At 46.6% G+C, this 14,956-nt stretch overlaps 1 protein-coding gene and 1 long non-coding RNA gene across 3 annotated transcripts in view; both read left to right on the forward strand.

Moving 5' to 3' along the window:
* LOC138068851 (uncharacterized) overlaps window positions 1-5,134 on the forward strand; it is a 54,984-nt gene extending 49,850 nt beyond the window's left edge. The window contains exons 4-5 of the long non-coding RNA XR_011143662.1: window positions 2,688-2,872; window positions 3,313-5,134. This is a non-coding gene — a long non-coding RNA (uncharacterized lncRNA). The remainder of the gene's footprint in view (window positions 1-2,687; window positions 2,873-3,312) is intronic.
* A 175-nt stretch (window positions 5,135-5,309) lies between these two features.
* The window catches only part of UBE2Q2 (ubiquitin conjugating enzyme E2 Q2), a 50,739-nt gene continuing 41,092 nt past the window's right edge, over window positions 5,310-14,956 (forward strand). The window contains exons 1-2 of one of the 2 annotated variants that reach the window (XM_009681548.2): window positions 8,311-8,572; window positions 9,397-9,644. In XM_009681548.2, the coding sequence (XP_009679843.1) occupies window positions 9,633-9,644 (12 nt within the window). In that variant the 5' untranslated portion in view covers window positions 8,311-8,572; window positions 9,397-9,632. Of the gene's footprint in view, window positions 5,741-8,310; window positions 8,573-9,396; window positions 9,645-14,956 lie in introns of those variants that run through there. The other variant, XM_068958044.1, reaches the window with a different exon arrangement.

Below are 14,956 nucleotides of genomic sequence, written 5' to 3' on the forward strand. Positions count from 1 at the left end.
GCCTAACACTTTGCACTTTCTACTGAGGGTATGAGCAGAGACAGTCCTGGCGCTGGCACCGCTTTGTTCCCCAAAAGCTAAACTTGCTACAAAAAATAATCGCAATAAATGAGAAGCCCTGGATGCTGTGGTTGCTGAGATACATCTGATTAGTGTTTTCCAGGCTAACTGATGTGCTGATGTCTGGCTGTGTTTGCAGAATCTGAAACAATAACTCTGACCTGCCCAGTTCATCTCGGTGCATGCCAGTTCAGATGACCAGCGTTGCTGCTTTAAATAGTGACAGAGTTAACTATTTCACTGCCTGTCAAAATAACAAAAGAAAGGGGATGAAAGAGCCGCAGGTTCAGCTGTGATTAAGAGTGCATCGCAGCACTGTGAGTACTTGATCTAGGGATCTGCTCGTTTTCCCTTGCTCCCCCCTCCAGCTGAAGAGGTATTTAGCAGAACTGAGCCTCACATCTGACCTCTGCTCCCTGCCTATCCCTTGCTAAGCTTCTGCAGTGGCAAGGGGAGATAAGCTGGCTGAGCCCTACAAGGCTCATGACTCCATATGGATCCCAAGGACGGGCAGCGAGTCCCAGGGAGGCAGAGAACATGTGTTATCAAATCTCTGTGAACTGTGCTCCGGGCAGCTGCGTCCCCCCTCACCGGTGGAGGGTTTGGAAAAATGATCCCACGTTTTCCTTTTTTCACAACCTGTCCTGTCAGGTTATGATATGGCAAGCCTCAGGTACAGCTGCAGAATTTTCTTGCTTTCATAGGCATGTTTTTCTTCTGTTGTTAAGAAGCTACGTGAAGCCTTGAAGAGGAACGCTAGGCATATTTCCTTGCTGTATGTTGTGAAGTGCTCGCACGCGAGGAGTTTGGTTTTTGACGTGTTTGTACAGTGGATTCTAATCCCCGTCTGCAGCGCTGCAAAACTGTGATTAACATGGCTTTGCTTTCCTGTGGCACCTTTCTGCTAATGAATCAATTCCCACAACCTTCATATGGAGCAGAAACGTATCATTACCCCTGCCTTGCAGACACTGTTCAGCATTTGACTTTTCTGAAATATGCACTGTTCAGTAATATATATAAATGTGGTCAGAACTGTAGATCTACAAACATTAATGAAGTCTTAACAAAAAATTATAGATGTTTCCTATTTAGGATTACAAATGCTGTTCAGCAGCTGAGCAAAATCACTCTAAGGAAGGACCTACTTGACTCAGTTGCTGGCAACCACAGGGGAGGGATTCACAGAAATTGCAACTGAAATTACTTCAGCAGTCTCTGACCATCCCGTATAGAGCCTTGCTACATTTTGTTTAAACCTAAGCTCATTGTCATAGTATTTGAGTCCCTGTGGGCACCTCTCTGACCCCTCTCCCTTGCATGTCTGGGCAACAGCAGCGCTATCTGTGCAAAACTTCTGCAGGATGTAAATAGGCTTTGAAATGTCATTCCTTAGCAGTTACAGCCTTTAAAACTAATGTAGGTATTTGATGGACTAAGCAATCCCATGTCCACCGCATGCGGAGTTTCTTGAAACTGTGATGTCCAGCAGTTTCATCAGCTTTTATGTATTGATATACTGGTTTCTAAAATGCTTTGAAAATGATTTAATTACTGAAGCAATGGCTGTGATGCTCACAGCTCAGAAGTGGACACAAAGACCTGGCTTTGGTGACCAAGAAAGCTTAGCCTGTATCTTTGAAAAGCAGGATGCTCTTGATCTTGTACTTGAGCTACGGTCTTTCTGCCGTGGCCGTAACCTGCCTGTGCCCCAGGTGTCAGGAAGGGTTCCCACCTTGCCCTTTTCTGTCCAGGTATCCGCTATTGCTTGTCTTCTCGTCTCAAGTTCTGCTGCTACCTGGGAAAAAAACTGAAGAGTCTTTTCAACCCCAGGATCACCTAAAACCAGTTTATACTTTCTCCCATCTCATTCACTTTATCCCTTTCTTTTCTTTCTCCTTCTTCTGAGGTTCAGGGGGACAAAAGAGCTGAGTCTTGTTTCTAAAATGGCACTTCCTTCTTCGGTGCCTGCTATTTCAACCCTCTCAGGAAGGTGACATCAGAGTTAAACAGAAAGACCCTTTCTAAGGGCTAGGCTGTAAATGAAAGAAGTGAGATTGAAAAGCAAAACCATAAACTATCCTTGGAGAAAGAAATCAGTCTTCTGTTAGACATAAACCCTCAAATGAATCTACAGGAGCTTCGGTTTAGGGGGAAAAGCTGGAAATACAGCAGACCTGGTAAAGGCATTTGCAGGACGAGAAGGACTAACATGCACTAAAATTCATCCCTGCTCTGGTACATCCTTAATTTTTAAGTCCCAAACAACTCTTGATGTTTTCAAAGTCCAGTCATCCTACATCATTGTTCATTTCTCTTTTAATGGCTTGTCCAGAACTCATCTTTCCCTCCACTCTCTTCTCCCCTTGCCCTTGGCCTCTCACTAGGACATGCCTAGCTGATACGTTGGAGACAAGGCAAGCAGTAAATGCTAACGGGAAAGAAAATTTTGGTTTGAATTGTTTGCCTCCTGCTTTCTTGCCAGCTCTACCTGAGAAAGCAGTGAGTAATCAGCTGGTTGTTCTGAGAGTTTTGCTTGAGGAGTCTTAGAAAACTTGGTTATATTTAAAGGAAGGGGAGGGAAAAGAAACAAGGGGGATTTTGAAGGTATGTTATCTTCATAACAGAGAGGCTTGGCCAAAGTGCAGAGCCCTGGAAGAGAAACAAATCTAGCTGCATGGTAAACAGAGAGAGGCTCCCATGCTGTGGAAGATCCGCATTCAGGAAGAGGAAGGTGAAGGGCGGATTCTGAAATGCCTGGAAAACGCTAGTACAAGTGAAAAGATGGCACAGGAGTGATGAAGCATCTGAGGTACGGAATGTACGCAAGTATTTATTATTTTACTTGCCTTTCTATGTTTTCTTCCACTAGGTAATGAACACTTGCATTTAGACCTCTTGCAAAACACAAGCCAGTTTATTTCTTCTATCAGGTGTCCCCCAGGGGACCCTGCAGACTCCGGATGCCCAAATTGGAAGCTCCGAAGATGGATGTGCACAAGCTGCTGAGGAAATCTGCAGGAATCGGTGCTAGTCCTGAGGACTTTAGGTTGATTCTCATTTCCACGATGGGGTGGCACACAGGGAAAGGCGAAGATAGAAAAAAGAGTGCTTAGAAGCAATATACATCAAGGGAAGTTTAAGAGCACGTGTAATTACTAGAATCTGACTGCTCTTGAGGGTCTGTGCCAGGATTAGTTTGCCATATTACCCAGCGATAATCGGGTCTTCCCCCATGTGCTTTCATTTCAGTCTTTGGGAAACTCAGGATTTCCTGAATCATCTTGTGACCAATGTGAGACTCATGTCAAAGCCCCTGGGCAAGTCCCTGAAGGAAAAAACAGGGATGAGTCAGACACGATGAACAGCTCTTTACACCTCTGAAGCAATCTGCTGTATCCGAGAGAGCGCGGGATCCCTGATGTGTGCTGATGCTCCTTATCACAGAAATGAATTCCCAGGCAGAGATGTTACGTTGCAGCTTGCACAACGCGTCCTAAATTTAGAGAAGTGCAACAGAATTAGGGGAGTGGTGTCTGTGCAGCTGCATGTCTCTTCTTGAAGCCTGCAACAGAAAGGCAGATTGAAGGAGCCGGGGAAGGTTCTAGACCAGACTTAAACAACATACGGCTTGCAGGACGCACTTGGCCAATTAAGCAATGTGTTTGGCCTGCCAGATGGGCAGAAGACACTCTGATGTTTGGATCACTGGGTGGCTGGAAGAGATTCTCCTGCCATGCAGCCAGCTGGCGGGCTAGCGCGTGCACGGCCCGCACCCAGCCCGCCGGCACGTACCCACCGCTCAGCTACCTGGTGGCCAAAAACGGGTGTCGCAGTCAACAAAGAGACGACAGATGAGAACACCGGAGGAGGACAAGGAGAATGAGAAGAGCGGATGTAGGGGCAGAGACGACTGTGGTAAGGGCATGATGAAAGGTGCGGTTTGAGCTGCTACGTTGGTGTTCAGAGCCTACGCACGTTATCTGCTGCAGTGAGGCATTCCAGGCCCAAATCCTGTTATATGAGGGGAACAGGACTGAGTCACGAAATTCATTCCTCTGCCGTTTCATGCACCACATCGTGTAATGCCTTACCAAGTCTGGTTTGTTGGGTTTTCGTCTCCAGTATTCCCATAGGGAATTCCCATAGGGCTGTTCCAGGCCCTCCCTTTTCGATAGGCAGACTCCTTCTAATGTTCTGCTATTTGTTTATAGCTAATGGGCCTTGTGCTTAAATCTTCTCTTGTCTCACTAAGGTCTGCATGCTGCCCGATGCTGCACGGGCAGACAGCGGTCACGTCCGCTCCATCTTCGCTGGGCAGGCTGTACGATCTGTGCCAACAGGCAGTTCAGCCCTTCGAGGAAAACCGAGTCGCATGCGCTTCACAACAGGAGTCTTTCACATGATACCTGAAGAGAACAGGTCTTTCTGCTCTCTGTGGACTTTCTGGTGGCTTTCATTAAGAGTCTTTCAACCAGCGTCAACCCTTGCTGGCCTCTTTTGTAGCACAGCATGTTGTTTGCAGCGCTCTTTGCTGGAAGGGTAGGCGATTTCAAGTCCACAAGTCAATAAGGCTTCCATATGCTTGGTTGCTGTGCATGTGTATAACTGCTTTTCTGGATCACGATTAGAGTTCTCACCACTTGACAAGATTCAGCTTGTGGTTTCTGAAGTGCTGCCAGTTTTTCTGGAATTAAAGATGTATATATTATATAAAATATCAACGCAAAAAAAGGGCAATTCCCTGTTCCAGTTTCGGGTGTGCGTGCACGCGTGTGCTGCATTAATTAAAGGCTGCTCAGGAAACAAGACGGACACTGCAACAATATCGCTTGTACGGCAGCAATGATCCCCCTCTGTGCCACGTGAGAGATGATCCTTGCCCCCCGACAGCAGAACCAAGCTGGAAAGCGGGACACGAAGGCGCGGAGACGATGCGCCTGGTGTCACAAAGCGCAGCGTCTCCTGAGGTAGCGAGCATCCACGTTAGCGTGCCTCGCTGCTTTGCCACGCTTCTCTGTGGGGTGCGGCAAGAGGCTGCCGGCTGACAGAATCTGCGCTGGCCTCCGTCGCGGGGCCGGGAGCCCCGCGGTGCTGCCGGAGAGCGGCCGGACGGCGAGGCCCGTCCGCCCGCCCACCCTGCCCTCGCCGGGGCCGGGGCCACGCGCGGCGGGGCCCGCGGGGGGGGGGGGGGCGGGGCGGCGGGGCGGTCCCGGGGCGGCGGGGCCCGGCCCAGCCCGCGGCGCGGCCGAGGCGAGGCGGGCGCGGGCGCCGCTGTTGCCCTTTTAAGCAGCGAGTGGGCGCCGGAGGCTGGTACAAAGGCGCCGCCGCCGCGCTCGCCGCCTGCGCTGCCCCGCTCGCCCTCCCTCCCGCCCTGCCTCCCCGCCATCTTCCGCCCCTGAGGCGCGGCCGGGGCCGGGGCCCGGCCGGGCGGCCGCGGCGAGGCGAGGCGAGGCGGCGCAGGCCCGGGCCCAGGCCCGGAGATGAGGCCAGGATGTCGGTGTCAGGGCTCAAGGCCGAGCTGAAGTTCCTCGAGTCCATCTTCGACAAGGACCACGAGCGCTTCCGCATCGTCTCCTGGAAGCTGGACGAGCTCCACTGCCAGTTCGTGCTGCTGCCGCCGCCGCCGGGCGCCGGCCCGCAGCCGCCGCCGCCGCTCACCATCCACTGCAACATCACGGTGCGGGGCCGGGGGGGCCGGCCGCCGCCATTGTCCGCGGGGCGCGGGCGGGGGGCGCGGCCCCGCCGCCCGGTGACTCAGCGCCCGGCGGAGCCCGAGTTGGGGAGCGCCGCGGCCGGGCCCGGCAGCCCCCGGGCGCCGGGACAAAGGGCGGCGGGGCCCGGGGCAGCGCCGGGGGTCGCGGGGGCGAGGCGCGGCCCGGCCCGGCCCGGCCGGCGGTGTCGCCGAGGCGGCGGCCGGGCGCATTAGCGAGTGCGCCACACGGCCGCGGCCTGGAGCGGCGGCTGCCCTGAGCCGCGCGAGGACGCGCCGCGCAGCCGGGCCGGGGCACCTGCCCGCGGGGCCCCGCCGCTGCCCGGGGGCCGGGAGGGGGGGGGGGGAGCGGAGCGGCGCCTCCGCTCGGTCGCGGCCCTCCGTGTAAGGAAAGCTGCCGGGGGGGGGGCGGGTCAGCAGCCCTGGGGGGCTTGTTCGGGGCTTTCTTCCCCCCGGGTTCCGAAACGATCGGTTGCTGCGGGGTGTTTGGTTTGGGGCGCGGGGCAGGGCCGCCCGCCCGCCCGCCCGCGGCAGCTGCCGAGCTTGCGGAGGGGCTGGGGCCTGCCGGGCCGCGCTCCGCTCCCCTGCCTGGCGGAGGGGCAAGGGGGGAGCAGACGACTGGAAAGTTTTGACGGGTGGAATTGGGGCTAGCGTGTTTGGGCTTATGACGAGGGTTTGCTGTAGAGGCGTGGGGTTTTCTTTTTGTTTGTTTGGTTTTTTTCCTTTGCCCCAAAAAAGGATGAAAGTTTCCAATAGTGTGGAGAGGGAAAACGTGCAAGTGGAAATACTTGAGTACTGAAAAAGGAAAATACACTTGCACACCAGGCAGAGCTAACTCTTGATAGGAGCCTTCCTTGCCTTAAAGTGGCTTGATTAGATTACAGAAGGAGACATGTTAAGAGGGTCTTGGAGGCTTCACAGTTAACTGCTACGAGAAGTCAGTTTTGCCATCACAGGGCAGGTTTTTGTATTCCCTGACACTTGTATGTACTTGTAAGGTGGTTTTCATCATAAAATGAGCAAGATGCTTTGGTGTTCTCGTCTTTAGACGTGTCCTGTCAGATGATGGATTGTGCGACTTCCTTTAAATATTTGTATTTCAGCGCAAGGTTAGCGTTTTGTTACTGAGAAGGCTGGCTGTTACTTTCCTCACAACACGGTCTCTTTCATAAATCTCTCAAAAGAAAATAAAAGGCCTGATGTTTTTGCACCCTCAGTTGCCAGTTGAATTTGATGGGTTATTTCTTTGTCAAATGACAAACAGAGCTGCCAGTAGGAAGGCCTGAAGGTTTTTGGTGCCATAGATTGGTGCCATAGATTTACTTCTCAAGTTGCTTTTGTCATAACTGTTTTTGATAGTAATTCTTTCTTAACTTGTACTGAAATACATCTGCTTTTTGTAGGCCTTTAGTAGAGATGTGTCTGAGCAAGCAAGGGAGAGAAGCTTAGGTCACTCTTTGCATTTATGTATTACTGAGGAAACTGGCTGCAGTCTGCTATTACGGTTGCTTACCCTAAAGGCCAAGAGGTCCTTTGTGTGCCGTTAGAACTGTGGCATACTGTTGCAAAAAGACCTTGGAAAAAAGCCGTTTCGAGTCTCAGTCAGGCTTCTTGGAACTTCTGTTTCGCAGTTGTCTGGTCTGCGAGCAGCTTGATGCTTTCCAATATTGATTAGTTTTTGGCTCTCTGAGGCAGGTGGCTATTTTCCTTATCTGTTAAAAATAAATTTGAGAGGGCAGCTTGAGATACAGTGGATGACTTTCTTGGAAACAGGTGGGAAGCTGATGATGGAGCCCAAAAGAGAAAGCTGGCCTCTGGAGTGCTGTCCTAGGCTTTTGACACAAGTGTTACTTTTTGTCACCTCAAGCTCTAACTTTTTTTTGCACTGGACTGAGTCTCTTGGCTCTGACTCCTAATTGCCTGCAGTTTTTTTTCTGTAGGTACTGTAAACTAGAAAGGCATAAGTCTTGTTTACTGTGCTGAAATGGATCTGTGGAACTTCTGGAGAGCTGAATCAAGGTTCTGTGGGAACTAGAACTTCAGGTGTTGGTACTAGCGTGCAAAAGCTGATAAGGTTGTAAAGTTGTTGGTAAATGTTTTCTCTGGAGAAACTCACCCCCTACATAAGAAGCTGCTCTCTTAGTGTTCTGGATTTGCACTGCAGATACGTAACTAGCTATTTGCTTCTTCTAACCAATTTAACTCCTACGGTCTGGATAAAGCTTGCGAGAATATTTCTCTTACTCAACAGAACCTTACATTAGACTGTGGTTCTGGACACCCAAGAATCCTGTTAAGAAGAGAGTAAGCACAATGCCGAATGATCACTTTTCTCTTTTTGGTCTTATTTGGGTACTTTGATACTTTAGCTAACCTAAAGTGAAAGCTGTTTAGCAGTCTGTACAGATGTTGATGTTTTTAGATGGAGAGGAACTTGGTAGGAAGAAAGCTTTCAGTAGCTTCTGCTGTAAGTCTGAAAAGAGAGCTGATGACTACGTTGCTCTGATCTTCACAATGGATCTCTTTCTTTTCTCCAGCCTAGAGAGAGAAGGCAGAGGAGAGAGGAAACATTCTCCTGGAGAGGTGAGGGAGAATGTCTGCTTAGGAACTGCATGGATTTCCACAAGTCATTTAGACCAAATTCCAAGGTTCGATTAGAAGCGTGCCCTGGAATTTCTCGCTAAGACGACGATATTTCGATTGCCTGCAATATAAGTTTGTAGAAGTATCGAAGCTGGGTGTTTGCTGCAGCAACTAGGAACAGTCTACCTGTGATGCTTACAGATGCTTGGTGTTAAAGTAAGATATGTTTTACTCTGCAGCTGATTCCTATTTCATGAAGTGACAGACAAATATTGTCCAGGTCTGTCCTTTAATCTTGCTGAGAGTGATCCATATTGGAAGTTAAATGGTTAATCTGATTATTTTAAAAGCGCTGTAGGGTGGAGTCGTCCCTGTCAGAAACATTGCTTCTTATTCCTGAGAACTGTCTAATTATTGAACTTGTTCAGGCTGTGTACCTTCACATTCCCATTTTGTTATGCCAACAGCAATGTCTTCATTCTGGAGTTTTATTTCCACTTTTCTCAGGTTCCTTTTTCTAGTTAACAGCTATATTCAAGTTAATCAACTTGAATAAACCAGTGTCCATTACAAAGCATATGTATTTATCCTGGGCCTATTTTGCCTGTGTGTGGTTTTTTTTTTGTTTTTTGGGTTTTTTTGAAAAAAAAATTAAAGCAGCGGGTTTATTTAGAGTAGTATGTTGCTGATCATAACTGTAAGTATCTTTCAGTGAAATCTGTAGTTTTGGTTTGGTACCTTTATAAGACTCGTGTGACAGTATTGCAAAATTGGTGTTACAATTGTTCAGTCCTTCCTTTTTACTGCAAGAAAAAGGACTGATCTGGACTGCTGAAAAGCTAGGTAGGAGTACATTTTTCTCCCCTGTAAAGCACGTGGCTTGCTTTTATATAACTTTTACAGAGAGAAGCTGGATACCAATATCTCTCCACTCACACACAGCTTCAGTAGAAGTTCTGTGTCCTTAAGTAGCGCTTGCAGGCAGCACAGGGTTTGTGCCAGTACTCTGTGTGGGAGCTGATTTTTTTTGTCCCGAACAGATACTGGACGTTGATGCGCAGTGATACCCTTCACATATTAACAAGTCAATTCATGTGATGTGGCTGACTCCAGGATGCTCTTGCTTCTCTGCTGGGAAGAAGTATCTTATGCTTTCCCTGAAAAAGTGCCTGCTGCTAAAGTGGAGTTGGAAGCTACCATGGAGGGCTTAAAGGTTGCTGTCTAAACATAGCTTCAGTTGATGGGAGAAGACCTTATTTTTCCCTTCTAAACAAGAATGGATGAAAAGGTATTATCTGAGAAGCTTTTGAGAAGCTGGATATATACAGAAAATGAGTATATTAGAACATATGATGGTTCTTCAGAGGCATATGATTTCAATATTAAATACACTCTTAGCTAGTGCCTAGACAGCTGATAACCTTTTAAAAAGGTTATTTGTACACACAACTAACCACATAATGAATGAGGCTTCCAGTTCAAACGACAGTGTGTGGTTTTTTTTGGGGAGTTTTTTTGTTTGTAACATTACTAGGTATTGTATGGATGCAAGTATTAAACCAAAAAGCATATGCAGCTTTTATCTTGATAATGCCTACTTTCCTAACTAGAATTAGATGTACTTTGTTCAAGTTATTTAAAAAAAAAAAAAACCACCCTCAAGTAAAAAACACTCAAATAACTATTATCAACCATAATATCACTTACACAATGGAAACCTGATAAGTTCGGTCTTGTTTTATTTAGCAAAACAAAACTAAGCAAATAACAAAATGCAGAGTCCTGAGGATTTTAACTTAGTTTTCTGTGCTAAGACTATAATTGTGAAAGGAATTTTGCAGAAAGATTGGGGGAGACTCTTTCATTCCTGGAAGATGTAGGATCTTATCTTCTGACATGACAGGTGAGTTGTGCTGCAAGTGTAAAAAGCTGTAGCCAGTGCTTATGGACTCTGCAGGTCAGCTGCTCCCTCCCCTCTGTAATGTATAAAGTGCTCGTAAAATATCATGCAAGGCCACAGTGGTGGGCTTCAAACTTCAGCATAAGCCAGCACGTGAGCGGACAGGAAATTGCACTATGCAAGTGGCTTACTCATGTGAGTTGGAAATAGGTAATAGTTTCAGAAGTGGAACTGCTGTGGTCCTCAAAAGAGCTCTCCATGCTTTTTTTTGTAATTAAAAGTTCATTCAATTAGTACATACTTTTTACTCGGCATACTTCCTTATTTTAGCTGTTGAGGAGGTATTGGTAAAAGACTGAAAGATATCTGATAATTCTTGTATGCTTCTTAATATTCGCTACTTTTGAAGAAACTGAAGCTTAGCGTAGGGCTACTTCATTCATAGCGAGCATTTGCAGATGTGTGATGACTGCCCTTGACTGGTGCTTCCAAAAATATTTGCTGTGATAAACCTGGAGTACTAGTAACTGGCATTACCAGAAACCTTTCTTATGCTATAAGAAGCAAGAGTGCTTATTGTTACTCTTGAAGGGTGTGTTTTTAAGATACGATTCTGGATCATCTGTCCAAGCATTTTATCAATGCATTGAGAAAAGCAGGGACGGAAGTGCATTCTCTTCTGGAAAATAATGTGAGACTTTCAAATTCAATGCAGGCAGATTGCTTGCCATCGAGGAGTGCTGCAAAATCACAAGTGCTCAGTGGGATTGATCAAGTGTGCTCACAAAAAAGGGCCGTCTTCAGACTTATTCAGACTAGAGTGAATCTGCAAGTGTCTGGTCTGTGTTATACCTGGCGATACTGAGTACAGATGACATGTTGGTATCCTCAAAAGGGTTTAAAAATTACAGTTGATAGGACACAGTCACTTTGTTCTTCCTATGTGCTCCTTAGTACTGTTCACAGACAAGCAAAGGCTGTGCACCTTGTTAGGTGGCCAACACTGAGCCTACTGGATTAAGGACCTGGCCAGCCTATAAAAATTCTTTACTGGGTTATTGTTTATCTGGATCACTTCCCAGCCTGGTCCGCTGCGTGGCTGCACAAGCAGCTGTTACCGGCAGCACAGAGGGCATAGGAATGAATGAGTTCGGGGACGGCCGCTGAAGCCAGCGTTGCTGATGGAGAGCTGTTTGCCAAGCCCTGACCCCGGCCTTGGTGGTACGTGGGTTGCCCCTGCGTGGGATACCTGAGCCAGCATCAGTCCAGTGGGCCCCCACCGGCGCCCAGTCTCTCTTACGCTGACCACTGAATAGCAGAGAACTGCTCCAGTCAAACTGAAGTAAAAGTTAACCTCTTGAAAGGAATTTGATTTTAGAATAAGAAGATACAAAGACGGAGATGGTTCTCTAGATAGTGCTTGAATTTATGAAGGGTACTTCTGGGTAGCAACAAAGGGGTACAGAAGCTGATCAACAGAAATAACTACTCTTTTGGTTAGCTTCAACTTGGGCCATGTTCAATACTGTCCAGTTACTAGCTTTCATATAATACTTAAAGGTTATGACACCCTGAATTCTTAACTGAAGTTGGATTTTGTTAGTTTTAAAGAATACAAATGTTACTATTCCGTTTTAGAGACATGACAGTTCACAATTTAATAAGCATTCCACTGTATTTCTTCAGTTGCAAGCTCTGTAGGAGAAGTGAAAATGAGCCGTGACCAATTAGTTTAAGCCACCTGGAAAATTAAATGAAAGATAGTAAAGAGATACTATATAATGTTTAGTGTTGCGTCAGCCTGCCTGTATTCACTACATTTCAAGCTGATACAAATTTAATATTTCTTAATTGATCTTTGTTAGAAACAAATACACCAGTTTGTCTTACTATTTCTTGTTTCCAGCTGAAATCCTTAAGCGTAGTATTAGAGTCATAATCTTACTTGGTTTTTATTATCTGTTTTTATTATCTATTATTTCTGTATATATTTATTGTCTGCTGTGCGCGAGTCATCTTGGCATTCTAAGTATTGTAGAGTAGTTAGTGCATGATTCGTAGAGACTTGGTTTGGACTATGTTCTCCTTTCTTCCAGATGTCTAACTTTTTCACCCCTTGAAGAAAGAGTGCAATAAGGTAGCAGATCATCCAATAGCTTCTTCAGTGTGCATTCAGAGAGACAGAAACCTAAGCCCTGTCAGAACTTGCATAGTGGCATTAGGGGAAAAAAGAATTGCCGAGCATTCCTGTGCAGTAGTGTTCAAGCGATCACAGGGGTTTTTTTGAATTTCAAGGTAGGAAATAACTGTGGTAAGAGTGTGGTATTTAACTTAATGGTAAACACTGATTGAACTCAGTGGTACTGAAAATTCACATGTGGAGGACAAAGTCCCCTTTGAAGGACTGTAATCTGAAGGCCAGCGACTAAGCAGTTGTCACTGCAGCTGTGTAGTGCGGCTCCAAGGGGAGAGCCGGGAACCTGGCAAGCAGTGCCTGGACTGCCGCTCAGGTGCAGCAGAGCAGCGGGACCTGTTAGCAGTGGCAAGAGTGGGAATCCTCATATGTGGAGATCAGTCCGGAGTACTGAAAAGCTTATAAGGGGAGAGGAAAAAACGAGGCAAGCTGTTCCTGCTGGTACAGCAATAGCATTGCAGAATCTGATTTCCACGGTACCTTTCTCTTTAGTGCATGTCTCTATCTGCTTATTAAGTAACACAGTGCCGATCCAAGTGCATGTGTATTGCATGCCTTAAAGAAGAGAACCCTGGGTGACAGAGGGCTCTAAAACAACAATCCTGTGACAACTGTCAAGATGAGAATTACAGGCACATAGTGGGGTTTTTTTTTGTGTGAGAGGAACAAGATAAGGTGCTCTGACTACTGTAATGTGTTGCACTCAAAATCTGGAGTCTAGTCCCAGCTCTGATATCTTCCTGATGAGCAGTTCACCTAATCTTTAGAAAGCTCTGAAGCTTTCTTTGCTTCAGAGTCAGTGTGGATGATTTGTAACTCTTACTTGTTGCTGTTTAATGGTATTGCTAAAAGAATGTTCCTTTAGCTCACTTAACTGGACTGACCTTCAGCAACAGTTTAAATTTACAGAATATACACTGTTCTTGAACAGCTGTCACTTGCTTAAGAGTTGGTCTTGAGCATCACTATATTAACACCTGGTGTGGGGGTTTAGTTCCCTACGAAAGCGTTAAGAGTATTTATCTCATCTGTGAATTTGAGTGGACTGATAGATGACATGTTGCATTATGATGATGTCCTGGAGAATGTAGTGTTGCTTCACAGTGAAGATGTATAACTGAATTTTTATCAGGAAAAGTGACATTTTCTGTTTTTATACTTAAAATTCCTGTTTTAATTCTGAATGGTTATGGCACACTGGACAACATGAAGCTTGCTATCTTTATTTGGGAAGGAGGGTGGCAGAGGCAACTATGGCAACTAATAAAGCAGTCTTAATTAGACCTATTTTTGCAAAGGTAATGTGCAGTTTCACGTAACAGAATCCTGTTTTGTGTAGACTAAATAGCTTGAAGAATGACTCTTGAGCTGGCTGTGGAGACTTGACCTCCTAGAAAAGCCTGAGAACTGTGGTGCTGTGCCTGTATTCATGTATGGGACAACTTAAAGTGAGGTTTTGTGCCTTTGCTACTTCAGTCGTGTGTGTTCTGGTTTCTTGTAAGGTAATAATGCTGTGGGAGAGTGAAACGTGCGCACCTGAATGGAAATAATCCAGGCTACTTGTGTGTTTTATGAACTTTTAAATTATCGGCCTCTAGCATGTGCCTAAGTGAAGGTAACGTTTAGTCAAGTCTTTTCCGGGAATCTTTTTTCACAAAATATTATATTCTGCCTTGGTTGCATCCAAATTTGCAAAGTTAGGGGTTCTGTAATAATTTCACAAGAACTTTGTAGGGCTGAGTTGAACGAACAAATTTGCGCAGGTGAATTTGGCCATTACAAGCTCCTTGGTTTTGGAATAACTCTTGCACAAGGAGATTGCCATGCAAGTATTGGCCCTGTTCATACTTACTTTGCTATATTGTGGTCTCTGCCGTATAAATATTGGCACAGGCAGTTGCTACTGCATCCATATGTTGCAGAACGTGTTCCATAATCTAGTCTTTCAGTTCATTTAAAAGCATATTGTAGTCCACATACGCTTGCCCAGAAAGCAGCTGTATAAGGTGCAAAGTGGCTGACCATTGCGCATCAGTCTGTAAAAGCCTGAAGTGATGAGACGGGAGTGAGGGGCATTGCTGTGCTCTGCCCAAGAGGATGTCTATTTGTGAAGGCAAAAGTAATGCCCACAACTGTTGTGTATGCTCTTAGCAGAAACGTCCCCTTAAGGTTACTTGCGTGCTAACCTTCTACAATGAGCAGAACTTGTTTGTACAAGACCTGCTATTTGTTTTCATTTGGGACAATTTGATTTGTAGAGTGAGTTTTACAGGAACCCGTAGAGATGTGTTGTGCTGAGGCCTTTCTGTTAGGTGAGGCACGTGCTTTTGACCCTGCCTTCTCTAGCATGGCTGTCCTTAACAACAAACAACCCTGAAACAAGGCACTGTTGTTGCCCTTGGATCCTTCCTGGGAGAGGAGAACCGTGACCGTGTTAGTTGTGGTGTTCTAATGCGCTCCTGGAGGCTTTCGCTACCGCAGTGGTGAGCGTATTGGAAGAACCTGG

This window comes from Struthio camelus, chromosome 12 (genome assembly GCF_040807025.1).
Source record: "Struthio camelus isolate bStrCam1 chromosome 12, bStrCam1.hap1, whole genome shotgun sequence".
NCBI lineage: Eukaryota > Metazoa > Chordata > Aves > Struthioniformes > Struthionidae > Struthio > Struthio camelus.